Source organism: Diabrotica virgifera, chromosome 3 (assembly GCF_917563875.1).
Source record: "Diabrotica virgifera virgifera chromosome 3, PGI_DIABVI_V3a".
Lineage (NCBI taxonomy): Eukaryota > Metazoa > Arthropoda > Insecta > Coleoptera > Chrysomelidae > Diabrotica > Diabrotica virgifera.
In genome coordinates this window covers 22,665,516-22,679,944 of record NC_065445.1, presented here as the reverse complement: position 1 = coordinate 22,679,944, position 14,429 = coordinate 22,665,516, and the positions used below count along the sequence as shown (strand labels likewise).

At 31.8% G+C, this 14,429-nt stretch overlaps 1 protein-coding gene across 1 annotated transcript in view; it reads right to left on the bottom strand.

Annotated features, from left to right (window-relative positions):
- Nucleotides 1-237: 237 nt before the first annotated feature.
- LOC114329820 (fatty acid synthase-like) overlaps nt 238-14,429 on the bottom strand; it is a 164,881-nt gene continuing 150,689 nt past the window's right edge. Inside the window, exons 23-29 of the mRNA XM_050646366.1 lie at nt 13,180-13,431; nt 12,782-12,935; nt 11,955-12,159; nt 11,539-11,689; nt 7,510-7,810; nt 4,613-4,873; nt 238-645 (exon numbers count right to left, since the gene is read on the bottom strand). Coding sequence (XP_050502323.1) covers nt 292-645; nt 4,613-4,873; nt 7,510-7,810; nt 11,539-11,689; nt 11,955-12,159; nt 12,782-12,935; nt 13,180-13,431 — 1,678 coding nt within the window. The 3' untranslated portion in view covers nt 238-291. The remainder of the gene's footprint in view (nt 646-4,612; nt 4,874-7,509; nt 7,811-11,538; nt 11,690-11,954; nt 12,160-12,781; nt 12,936-13,179; nt 13,432-14,429) is intronic.

The window sequence follows — 14,429 nt, the reverse complement described above, 5'->3', positions numbered from 1 at the left end:
GCAGTGCAGACCAAGTCCGAAAGTATATGACACTAACCCAATGGATTTTTACAGGCTAGTGAAGGGCATTACTATATTGGATTGGATGTCATGAGAACAAATGGAAGAAAACACAATAAGCCGGAAGGCTGCAGTGCGACCGGGATGCATGCACGGACGGCTTCCAGAGGAAAAAAAGACACTAAACGTCTTATCTCCTAATGTTTGTTGGTTGTAAGTAGCATAAAAATATGAAAATAAATTTAACAAAAGTTATAATTAAAAGGCTATAATTAACTCTTATATACATTCTTAATTTTTATTGAAGATCGAGTTAACAATGTCTCCTATCTCTTCATTTTCTAATACAGTAACATGGTTTCCTTTGGCCTTTATTATAACCACTTCACTTGAAGCAATACTTGATAATCCACAATCAGCGTCAATTTCCTTGCTTAATGGTTCTTCTGGAGCGATAAGGGTGATTTTTGATTTGATGGTTTTAAATGACTGCTCATAATTCATGGCAAGTTTTGCGTGATTGAAAAATCCGTTGGCTAGGTATCTTTTGAAGGCTATGGACCCTTCAGAAAGGTCATTTTGTTTTAGGATTTCTTCACCTATTTCAAGTCTTTCATTCCAGGTACTGCATTTTACAATTTTTTCCTAAAAGATATTAAAAAATTAAAATTGCTATTATACAAAGACAGGGGCCATTAGTCACGTAATATTTTTAGGAATTTTAACCTCCTCCTCCCGCTTGATGATACATGGCGAGGTTTAAGAATACCCCCTACCCCCACTATATCCCGTGTATTTTTTAGTATCTAAACAATCTTAATTTTGTTTTAATATTTTTATAAAATTCAGATAATATCATCTAATTTTATTATTTAAAATTAAATACTACAATAAAACCATTACGTACTATTATTAGTAACGTACCTATGTATAGGTAGACAGAAAAGTTGCAGGTTGTTTTTGATTGATATAAAAATAATGAAAGAAATGCCGAAAACTTTTTTGTACTAATAAATGAACATTATTTTAATCTACGGTGGACGCATGGACATGGAAGAAACTTAACGTGCGTAGAGTGGAGGCATTCGAGATGTGGATATGCCGAGGAGTACCTACTGAAGATTTCACGGGTAGATAGAATAACCACCGTAGAAGTAATGAGACGTATGCATAAGAAAAGAGAAGTACTTCTAACAATTAAAAGACGAAAATTGAGATATATGGCACATGTAATGAGAGGAGATAAATATCTAATACTCCAGGTCATTATGCAAGGAAAATCCAGGGAAAAAGACCCATAGCAATAAGACGTAACTCATGGCTGAAGAAACTGAGGGAATGATTTGGATGTAGTAACAACGAATTAGAGTTGTAGAGTAGAGTAGTAGAGAAGCGGTCTCAAAAGTAAAAACAGCTCTGATGATTGCTAACCTTCGAAGCGGAAACAGCACCTAGAGAAGAAGAAATAGTGGTTGTAACTAAGAGCGGAGAGCAAACCGTATGTTCTCTGCCAGAATCAAATTAAGATAGAGAGAAAGAGAGAAAGAGAGAAAGAGAGAAAGAGAGAGAGAGAGAGAGAGAAAGAGAGAGAGAGAGAGAGAGAGAGAGAAAGCAATTAGCGTCTGTTCACTTCGAGAGGAGGCATCAGAGAGACTATTTTTCGTTTACATTGTTCAATAATAGATGTATGTCTAAAGGAGTTGCGTAGAGTTAGTAGGGGTGTGAAAAGTTGAACAATGTATCCAATATTAAAGTCAAGTTTTTCAACCTAATAAAAATATTTTTAAAAGATATTTAATTGAAAAACTTTTTGGACCATTTTCCTGGTGACACCTCCATGGCTTCTAAAAAATGCAAGCCAGATGGATGCTGCCTTGAAGACAAGAGGGAATTCTAAAAAGTTGCAATTCACAACCCCGTCTACAGCTTGGTAAAGGTCCAACGGAAAATGGACCTAGTTACTCTATAGAAGTAATACTAATATAAAATAAAAATGTATACCATTTTTATTCAATTGCAATGCGAAGCCAAAACTGTCTTAATTTTTTACTTAGGTCAAAGAGCGTGGCCAGCACTCTTATCGACGATTTCACCTCTTGTTAGAGGCTCTTCAGAGAATGCATAGGCTGCTATCTCTACTCCAGGTAAAAAATAGTAGGTATACATTTTTATCCAATATTACTTCAAAGCGAAGTCATATTTTCCTATCTTATTTATGTACAATTTTATTGTACTTATAAATTAGAAATATGCCTAAATTGATTACGAATCTAATGTATTTGCCCTTTTTCTAATAGGGGAGTGCAATTAGAACGAAAACATGCATGTTTCGAAAAAATTCAAACAAGCTTATATTTTTCTAAACTTTTTTTGTTAGTTTATATACATGTTAAAGTAAAAAGTTCTACTCGCGGATTTGGCCGCTAATTGTTTATTAATTGTTTAAACAATAACAATTGTTTTGTATTAATAATTTTAAAAATATCGCCAAATTCATCATTTTACTTTGATCAAATATGTTTCTATTATGATTTTGATTATACTGAATCCGAATATGGCATTGCAATTTGAAAATTCTTATACAGAAGCTCTTATACAGTATGTCTGCGTAGCTATGAACCACATGGAAAACTTTTTTATTATCAATTTTACGAAAAAAAGTTATTCTTTATAAAATGCTCTGGATAGTCAAAAATCTAAAACTCAACCATCAGATATCAAATTTTATGAATTTTATACGAGTTACATACGATGTCACAAATATGAATTTCGTTAGAGAGTAAAGTACCTTTATATTTCAGAATATCAAAAAATGCTATTATGAAAAGTTGTTCGAAATTAAAAACTATGTTTAAATATACAATTACATTATTCTAATCGACAATTTTTTCTCAAATTACGGATACTCATCATCATTTTATTTCAATTATGATAACTATTTTATTATCACTTTTACGAAAAAAAGTTATTCTTCATAAAATGTTCTCCCTGGTCTAAAGTCTAATATACAACCATCAGATATTAAACTTTTTTAATTTTGTACGAGGTATGTAAAAAATATGAATTTTTCTTAAGAGTTAAGTGCCTTTATTATTCACAATATTTTAATTAGAAAGATGTAATTGAACACTAAAACAAATTTTTTAATTCCAAACAACTTTTCTTAATAACAATTTTCGATATTGTGAAATTTAACAATACTTTACTCTTTAGTGAAATTAATAGTTTTGACATACCTCGTATAAAATTCATTAAATTTGATATTTGATGATTGCATCTTAGATTATATATGATGCAGAGTATTTTATAAAGAATAACTTTTTTTTCGTAAAACTGATAATAAAAAAGTTATCAATAGGTTCCAAGTTACGCAGGCATACTGTATAAGAGCTAAAAAAATTTTTTTTATTGAACATTTATTATGGTTAAAGTTTATTATTAAATGTATTTTAGGTAAGTTTTACAGAAAAAAGTTTTGATCACTTTATACAAAAATTTTTTTAGCTGGTAATTTTCGGTTTTTGTATTACATTTTTGTTATCTTTCTTAATTTTCTCAAAAAGAAATAGTCTATTTCATTTCTAAAGTAAAATAATTTAGTGCATTTTAAAGACTATATCCTAAGCTTTAAAAAAGCACTTATAAAACTGTAATAGATCTGTTCAAACTTGAGTAATATCGTCTTAAAGTGGTGGTAATTCTATAAAACTACGAAGATTTCAAAGATTACATTTTTTAAGACGTCATATCATTTGAATTAAATTTTTGAGATTCTTTTTGAATGAAACATCATTTAGTACGATATTTGAAAGGTAAGTTGTGCAAAATTTAGGGTTTTATAAAAAAATTGTATTAGTTACACATTTTTAGATCATTTTTAAACAAAATTCATTAAAGGCTCACTTTCCGCTCCCACCGTACTTATGCCCATACATTTTAATTCTTTTTATTATAACCATAAGATAGCTTAATTATTCTTCATTTAGGTTCAATTTGTAAAATTTCATTTGATCCATTAGTTAAAGAATTACATTAAAATAACTCAACCGTGCACTTCGCCGTACGCTAGTTTACAGTGCGCTAATGTTTGTGAGAAGGGTGACTTTAGCGTTATTAATAAAAAAATATCTTTATAAATCGTTATTAATAAAAAAATCTGTGGCTAACGGACTCGCATCCAAGCCATTTTTTCACTCACACACACACACAATAAAAAATTATAGAAGATACAGATTTAATTTTAGAAAATTCTTTATATAAGGTTTTTTTTGTAAAGTTTTCTGAAATTTTTAATGGTCAAGTCAGTTTTGTTCTAAAATGTATATTTTCGGAGTTATTTAAAAAACATCAAACTTCGTAGTTCATTTGTTTAATAAAAAATGAAGCACCCACTTCTCGAGTAGAACTTTTTGATATGTTGTTTATTAAACATTTCTTAATGAAAATGAAATTACAAAAAGTTCTATCTTGTTTGATTTTTTCCGAAGTGAAAATCTATATGTACTTCCCTATAATAAAAGAGTTTATGGTTACTCTGTATAGATTTATATTACTAATTAAACGACCACGTATATGTTCAGATATGAAACCATGAATAGTAAAATAATTTTACCTGGTGTTTGGAAATAATATCACTGGACAAATTAAATGACATTAAATGGCAGATAATAGACGTTTCAAATTCGGCTTCGGAAAGCGAACTGAAGGGTTGTGTCAACTTCTTTACAAATGACGGTCCACCATCTACTACTACTATTTCTCCTATGTATCCTTTGTTTTCTAGCAGATGTACGACCTCTAGAGCTATTGCGGAACCAAAAGAATATGCTAGTATTTTAAACTTTCCAGTTTCCTTTATACGATCTTCTACTTTCTAAAAAAAACAACATTCTATTAGTATAATTAACATTTAGGGCTAGGCTAGGGGTATTCTATCGGTTAAAATTTAACTACATTGAATTTGTTTAAGGGGCCTTTTACCATCTAAATTAAGGGGATGGGTACAAAGTTTCGGCTCAAATGCTATTTAAATGGGGTTCATTTTTTTCGAATCCTGAGAAAACTAATAAGATTTTTGAAAAATTTAAACGTAGAATGAAAGATTACGATATTACCGAGGGCCTAAAGTCCCTGAAAACTTCTATAATGTTTATTTTAATAAGTTACAGGGGTGAAAAACTAAGAGAAAATGTACTGTGATTTTTAATTTCCAATATTTCATTCATAAGAAACTTTTTATTTATTTTAAGGGACTTTCGGCCCCCGATAATAATTTAGTCTTTCATTCTGCGTTTCAATTTTTTAAAAATATTTATTAGTTTTTTCTGGATTCGAAAAAAATGGACACCATGTCCGTGGCGATATTTTCCGAATAGAGCATTCGCTATATTTGTCACACAAAGCACTGAGTCGAATAGAATATGGGGACAAGACAGTGACAATTTTAAATATTTGACATGGCATCGGAAATATTTTTTTGAGTTGTGGATTAAATAATATTAATATTGATAGTGTATTTGATAAATAATTGATTTAAGACGTGAACTTAATAAAAAGTTATTTATTGTTTATTATTTATAATACACCAGGATATATCCTGTGATCAAAATATTTTGTTAAATATGTTCAAAATTGTAAGCGTTCCATAGTAAATATTATTAAAAAATCACTTTACCACTCTTTTCTCGATTGAGTAGCAGTTTTTGTTGTACAGTGTATATAAATTATTACAATCACTGAATACATAGTTAATGAAAAAATTATCATAATAATTAACGGATTAATAATTTATCCAATTATACAAGTAACAGTTATCTAAGAACATTCAAAAGCCATCTCTTTAAAAATGATGACATTGTCAAGTAATGTATATCCATACCAGTGAGAATTTTACTAATACACGTAATTTGCCATGTAAAGACAGAAAAATGAAAGAAGATACATAAAAATTGTAAGAAAACAAGCAAAATTAAGAAGATACTTATCAAATAAGTAGCTAATCATTCAACTAAATCTAAGAATTAGGCTTGTAAATTTTATTTTTGAAATCTCTAACTAAAGTAAAGTAAATTATAAATAACTTAAAAATTTTAAATGTAGATAATGAATTCAGGTTAAATTTTCGCGAGATATCTCGCGATTATAATATTATAATGAAAGTATTTGAATATGAATAGACAATCTCTTACAGTAAGTTGTAGTATTAGAAAAAAAAGGCACTTAAAAGAAATTTTCTTTAAACTTGATATGATAAGAGACATTTATTAATATTTATTCTAGCAAGAGACATTAATTTTTTATTATTAAGTATTATAAAAGAAGGGACGAATAGTAATTAATCAAAAGACTGAAATAAGAATTAATAATGTAACTTTAAATTTTTACTATGAAGTTTAGGTAATACATAAGTTTAGTTAAATTTAGAAATATTATTAGGTAGGTTCGAAATATTATATATTTATTCACTGCTTATATGACGTAAATTAGTGTAGTACACTAAAAAGACTAAAGACTATGTTAAAAATTAGGATAAGTTTTATTCATTGTTTTACGAAAGAAAGTGAAGTAGTAAACGGAAAAAAGACTAAAAGACACGAATGAATATTACGTGATTTAGTGACAATTATAAACAATTATTTTTATTAAAAAGGGTTCAAGGCAGGTTTTGTTTATAATTATTTTTAGTTTTATAAAATACCAGTTTAGTATAGGGAAAAGATGAACTTTTGTGTATAATAGGATTTTTGTTAAGTTATGTGTCTTATAGCGGCCGATATACGACCTTAAATATATAAGTGATATAAGGCCTATCTCCTAAAAGGCGTATGATGGATATATCTCATTTTAAAACACCGAGAGAAATATGTATTTTTAACAACGCGGAGAGATGTAGTATAGTTGGGACAATCTATATAAAATATGTTTTAAGTTTTAAATAACTTTATCAAAATATAATATAGGGTATTAGCCCGATACGAAGACACTGACATTTGACCGTGAATTAGAAACGTGATGTATTAATATTATGTCGGGTATAAATGAAGTGTAGGTGAATTTAGTATTAGAGTTATTATTAGATACCAGAGTTAGGTAATGTGATGTTATTGTAAACAACTTATGTTTGAATCTCCGTTTATTCGATGTAAATATAATGTTAGCTGAACAACAGAGTTTTAATTAATTTGAACCCAAAAGGCATTTACCACACTTATTTATGACAAGCTGTAAACAAGTTGACGGTAGCCTTGATGATTTCCAATCTCCGATAGGAGTGGCACAAGAAGAAGAAAAGGGAATTAGAGCATGGAGAAGAGTTGTTGCCAGAGACAGGGGCGAATGGAGCATTGTTTTGAAGGAGGCTTTGACTCATAAAGAGCTGTAACGCCACTGATGATGATGATACCCGTAGTTATAATAAATATAGTTTTTTCGTTTTAAAAATATTTAAAAATTGTTTTTTTTTCAATTTACAAAGCAACAGTTGCTTTAAAATAAAATATTTTAACTTACAGGTAATAGATACTCCGCCAATACTTGAACATTTGAGTAGTCCACACTGTCCCAGTATTGATACGAGATGGCATGCGCTGTTAACCTAGATGCTAAGTTAGTAAACCTGTTACCAAGACCTTCAATACCAGGGAAAAGAAGTATTGTATCGTCCGTTTCACCTTCTTTCGCTTTTGAAGGCAGAGGCAGTTCAACTTTTTTGACATCGGTTTCTTCACCTACATGGGTAAATATTACGGCCAAGTCAGTTAATTGCTCAGATTCCAACGACATGACTTTATGGTCTTGTATTTCTTTTAATCTAAAAATTAAATACCGTTTTTTAATAATATTATTATATAGAGTGTCCCAAAAGTAGGGGAACGGTCGAATATTTCGCGAACTAACATCGGATCGAAAAACTGAAAAACACGTTTTCAATAGTTTTTAAAAATACATCTAATGACATTAAATGAGATCCCCCACTCCACCCCCTGGGGGTGGGGTTGGGGTAACTTTGAAATCTTAAATAGTAACCCCTAGTTTTTATTGCAGATTTGGATTCCTTATGTAAAAGTAAGCAACTTTTATTCGAGACATTTTTCGAATTACGGATAGATGGCGTTATAATCGGAAAAAGCAATATTATATCGTGATACCATACTTAAATTATCGAAACGGTTTAATATCTCGAGAAATACACCTCTAAATGAAAAACCAAAAAATACGTATTTAATATTAAAAAAAAATCTATCGAATTTAGCTAAACATGACCCTCCACCTCACCCCCTAGAGGTGGGGTGGGGGGTAACTTTAAAATCTTAAATAGCAACCTCCATTTTTATTGCAGATTTGGATTCGTCATGAAAAACTTAGCAAAATTTATTCGAAATATTTTTTAGAATAGTTAATAGATGGCGCTAATAAATTGTCTTTTTCCAATTATAGCGCCATCTATCAACAATTCTAAAAAATGTTTCGAATAAATGTTACTTAATTTTTCATGACGAATCCAAATCTGCAATAAAAATGGAGGTTGCTATTTAAAATTTTAAAGGTATCCCCCACACCATCTCTAGGGAGTGGGGTGGAGGGTCATGTTTAGTGTGACTCGATAGGTTTTTGAAAAACATTAAACACGTATTTTTTGGTTTTTCATTTGGAAGTGTATTTCTCGAGATGTTAGACCGATCACGATAAATGTTTTTTGCGATTATAGCGCCATCTATCCATAATTCGAAAAAATGTCTCGAATAAAAGTTGCTTACTTTTACATAATGAATTCAAATCTGCAATAAAAACTGGTGGTTTCTATTTAAGATTTCAAAGTTGCCCCCCACCCCACCTCCAAGGGGTAGAATGGGGAATCGTATTTGATGTCATTGGATAGATTTTTAAAAATTATTGAAAACGTATTTTTCAGTTTTTTGATCAGATGTTTAGTTCGTGAAATATTCGACCGTTCCGCTACTTTTGGGACACCTTGTATATATTTTAAAAATGTAATATAAATCTAAACCTATTCCAAATTACATCTAGCATTAGTAACAAAGCCGCGTTAGCGGGATAGACCGGGAGACTTTTATATTTATAATTTTTTTATTTCTTATCTTCCTATCACTATGGAGAAACATTAGAAATCATTAGGCAATATGATTTAAAAGGAAGAGCTTTAAACAGGTACCATCCATTAATGGTAATCTTTTAAGATTTCTCCCCTCAGTCCTTTAATTCTTTAATTTTTTAATCCCACAATGATTCTTCTCAGAACCAATACTGACAGAAGCGTGCATAAATATTGAGGGCATAACTACAGCCAAAGAAGATTTCAGAATGGAAGATGAAAGATGTCAGAATTCTGTAAGAACACGAAACCTGAGGTATTGTGCATCCAGGAAATCCGCAGAGAACTGCAGTGGAAGTGAAAATCTCAGGTAAGGTATGAAACTTATTGCGGAGATACCACACAATAAGCATGCGAGCGCGATCAAACCAGCCTTTTACATTTTTACCCCCACATAATTTTGAATTCCAACAAATTAGCTTATACATACTGAAAGATTTAACTGTCATAGTTTACTCTGGGGCTATTGAGATTCGGACGCAAACGAAGACGCGATAGAAGCATGGGCTGAAACTAGTATTCTCACGTTAATGCATGATCCTAAACTTCCTCCATCCTTCCAGAGGAAAGTTTGGAAGAGAGGATATAACCTGGATATCCCTTTTTAAGTACTAACATCTAAAATCGATGTACCAAAGTAGTATATGGCCTCATACCAAAAATCCAAGCTTAACAAAGCATAAATTGGTATAAACATATAGCAATTGGTATAAACATATTTCCAATCGTCAGATTACAAGCTATTCCATTCAGTAGGAGATTTAACTTCAAAAAGGCAAACTGGAAAAAGTAGGTAGACATGAATATGAGCTACATATGTAGACAACAATATATATTCCCGGTATATCCAGTAAGTCCCAAGAACTAATGAGAACATACAAAACCCTCTATTCAGCTGATCCAACAAACGGTTGACTACAGAGCAGCCTTGGAAAATAGACAAAGATGATGTAAATTATAACTAGAAAAATACAAAATATGGAACAAATTCCTATATGCAGAAATTGTCCTCATAGATGTACCCTCGAAGACTGGCTGGCCAACAAAGATGGGCCGATATTGTGCCGAAATTATATGAATGACATCATGTCCAGACACGATAAAATAAAGTACTGTGTGATTAAATTATCGTAAGTTGCAATAAAATAAATCTTTTGGGTCTAATAAAATTTTTTGATGGGAAACAATAACTAATATAATAATATATCAAAAATGAATAATCATTTTCAATTTCGTTGCAAAACGAAAATATGTACAGCCGCATCATATTCTAGTCCAATCAGAGAGTGCAGCAAGTACCTCAACCGGTTTCGAAACTTATTAGTCTCTTATCAGGAGGCACATATGCTGCTCTATCTGATCCAACCAAAACAAACCCCGGCGTGCAGTCACGGATTGCAACGAACGAAATGGCATAGATGCCCTAGCGGCAACTGCTAGCAAAAGACTAAGTTTTCACTCTAATGGCATATAAAAAACGTAATGTTATACTACATTCGCTCTCGCGAGATTTTTTTTGAGACATTCGGAATAGGAAACGTACAACACAAAAATTCCTACCTCACACTATTAACTGCTAAAATCAACTCAAATCAACTTAATCTTTCATTAAAAAAAGAAGAATTATTAGAAATAGTGGGAGTGTCTACTAATCTCATAAAATTTTGTGAAGTTTATTTCTACAAAATATTTTTATTTTGTACAATAAATGATTTTCTCATTTGCTATCAATACATTATAATGGTTTAAATAAATAAATATTGATTGGCGTAAGGTTTATGTTATTTTTATGTCTGTTTACTATTAATAATATTGGGTATGAGCAGGTGCGTTGGTTTTGTAGTAATTTCCAGTCACTTCTGACAACTGAATTTTTCAAAAAAGAAATTACTAACGTCAGTGTCAAAAAAAATCTCGCGAGAGCGAATGTAGTATACTCTACATCTCACTAGACTGAAAACAATGGGAACCTTCTCTGGGTTACACCTCCGAGGCTTCTACAATTTGCAAGTCATACGGATGCTGAGACTAATAAAGATGAGGGAATTTTACCATTTATAATTTACGTTCCATCTGCCCAGCACGGCAAAGTCCCAACGAGGATGGTTCCCTTCGTACTCCAATCAGAGTAAACATGTAAATCAAAAATGAATAACTATTTTCAATTTCGTTGCAAAACGAAAATACAGCCGCATCATATTCTAGTCCAATCAGAGAGTGCAGCAAGCACCTCTACCGGTTTCAAAACTTATTGGTCTCTCATCAGGAGGCACATATGCTGCTCTCTCTGATACAACCAAAACAAACCCCGGCGTGCAGTCACGGATTGCAACGAACGAAATGGCATAGATGCCCTTGCGGCAACTGCTAGCAAAAGACTAGCTAGCAAAAGTTTTTTAATAAAATAATAATATACTTGTATTTACTTGTGTAGAGTCATTGTCTTCATGTCTTTCGGTGCAAGGAAAATCTCGAATTCCCTCTCTAACGTTTGTTTAATTTCCACTCCTGTCATCGAATCCATACCCAATTCAGGTAACGTCGCATGATGGCTAATTAACTTGGCATCAGTAAGACCTAAAATTACCACAAATACGACATAACTCAATATGTATGACTAAAAAACGTTATTACTCAAGTACAAGTTGACATAAATATCTGAAACAGCCAGGTTAGACCGATCGAAAACTTTGGTTACGCGACGTTGTCAGATCCATCGGGTTTCAAAGATTTTCGGTTTTTTTATTTCTTAATTGTTTCACAGTAAAATTTCCTTCTGTTTCATCGTGCATAAATTTAAAAACGTTGTGTATAATTTTATGGAATAATTTTACAGACTTACCTAGAATATTTATTACGGTATCCACAACACTGTTCGATCCTACTCCTCCACGTTTTTCGGCAACTACCATACTCGAGACTACCGTGGCTTGTTTTTGTCTTAACAATGTATTTAAAACGTTAAGACAATTTGAGATCTTCTGCTGCAGCGTTCCACCAATTTCTAGCTGCACGTGACTTTCTTGTAATTCGGCCACTAATCCTACCTAATTAATATAACAAAATATTAAATTAAAATGTTTTAATAGTTATCGAAAATCCCTGTTATCAACCAATATAATGCAATCTTATATATAAAAATCAATTGCTGTTCGTGTGTCTCGCTAAAACTCGAGATTTGGCTAATTTTGAAACAACAACGAATAATTTTGAAATTTTGAAAATTTGGCACAACAACGAAAGGTGGACGAGAGACATTGTACAATCCACGCGAGCACAATCGTAGTATAAGAAGACCACAAAAACCGATGGCTAGACGGCATCAAACCAAAAGTGGGGAGAAACTGGCACCAAATAGCAGAAACCGAGAAGAATGGAGAACTCATGGGGAGGCCTTTGTCCAGGAGTGGATGCAAACAGGCTGAAGAAGAAGAAGAAGAACTGATTATTTCTGAAAAATATACCCTTTTTGTGTTTATCATAACATTCTGGAAAATTATATATGGAAAATAATGAAGTTCTATTAACACACTAACAAAACGATAGCAAACACTATTTAGGAAAGACTGTCCGAGATATGATCATTTTTTCACAATAATAATTTGCATATTTTAAATAAAAATACTTGAAAAAGTATTAAAAAACAGATAGTTTTGATTTAAAACTTACGTCTCCAATAGCTCCCCATTGTATAGCTAATGCTGGATATCCTTCCTTTTTCCTCAATTCACATATTCTTTCCATAATGGAATTGGACATTCCATAATTAGTTTGTCCAGCGTTGCCTCTGCCACACGAGACTGATGAAAAAACCACAAAGTCTCTGTAAATACACAAAAATTAAAAAAAAACACTAATAATTAGTTAATCTTTTAAGCACTTGGCATCCAAGTGGCGAAATATTGGCAATATCAAATCTAAAGAATTGTTCTTGATTCTTGACACAGAAAGTAAATAACGCTAGCTGAGCTTTTGAGAAGTGTTCTACTACACTATCTTTATTTTTATGTTTGTATCATTTTCGAAAATTAAAATTATATGTAAAAAAGCAATAAAAAAATACTTACTCTAATTTCGGACACATCACCCTTGATAATTTGTCTAGATGTTGTGTTGCAGCAGCTTTTGGACCAAATGATGTTTTGAAAGTTTCTATTGTTTGATTTTCAAAAATGGCATCCGCCAGAACAACCCCCAAGTTGAATATTGAGTGAACATCACCCAATAGATTTGCCGTTTGAAGTAGTTTTCTGCAACCTTCTTCAGTACAAACGTCATCTTGAGATATATGTACAATTGTACCATACGATTCCCAGAGCCTAAAATCAAATATAACTATATTTACGTGTTACGATTAAAATAATAAAAAAAATCATGCTAATAGCGGTCGTATCTACTAAGCATAAAACTCGGGAGTTTCTCGAAATTCTCACAAAATAGTCATTTAATATTTATTTATTTACAAGATTCTTTCTATCCTTTTGGTTTAACCCGGAATATACCCAGCCAACAATTTCAGAAAAGTACACCGCTCTTTTTATTATGAATAGCTTAGTAGGGTACTGCAGCGGTACAATACACGGGAGAATCCTGAATATGTTCATGTCTCCAACAGCCCCCTTTTTATTCCTCGAAGTCACGTAAAAACACAACATCTAAACACAGTCGAAAAATGGTCGTCACGTCGTAGAAGAGAGTCTATAAATGTTGGTTGAAGAAGACCCAACGCTCGAAGTGTCTTACATCTCGTAGGGCCGGTTGTTCGAACGCTAATCAACAATGATCATTATCAAATATTTAATTACTGTCACCAACTGTCAATGTCTACTTTGTTTGGGTTGCTGAAAACAATTGATTACAATTATGAAAATACTTAATCAATTATGTTAATAATTGTTATGTTAATTGATTAACTAATCTCATAATTATAATCAATTATGTTTTCAGCAACCCAATAAAAGTTGGCATTGACAGTTTTGGTGACAGTAATTAAATATTTGATAGTGATCATTGTTGATTAGCGTTCGAACAACCGGCCCGTAGTGTATTACAAGTACGTACTTGTATCGTGACTTAGACAATTTGAAAGTAATCTAGGTCCGCTAATACCAATAACGCTCGTTACTCGTTAATTATTCGTTTGAACTGTAATAGCCCAATAAATGACCGTTTTGGAGTGTAATTTCCAGGGGCAACTCCGAATTGCATGAAAATTTGGATTTAGGTTCTACTTACCCTCCACTTCAAAGTTGAATTTGTGCCGTTGGTTGCTTTTACTCGGGGGGTGACATTTACCCCTTCTCGGGGGGTGAAAAAC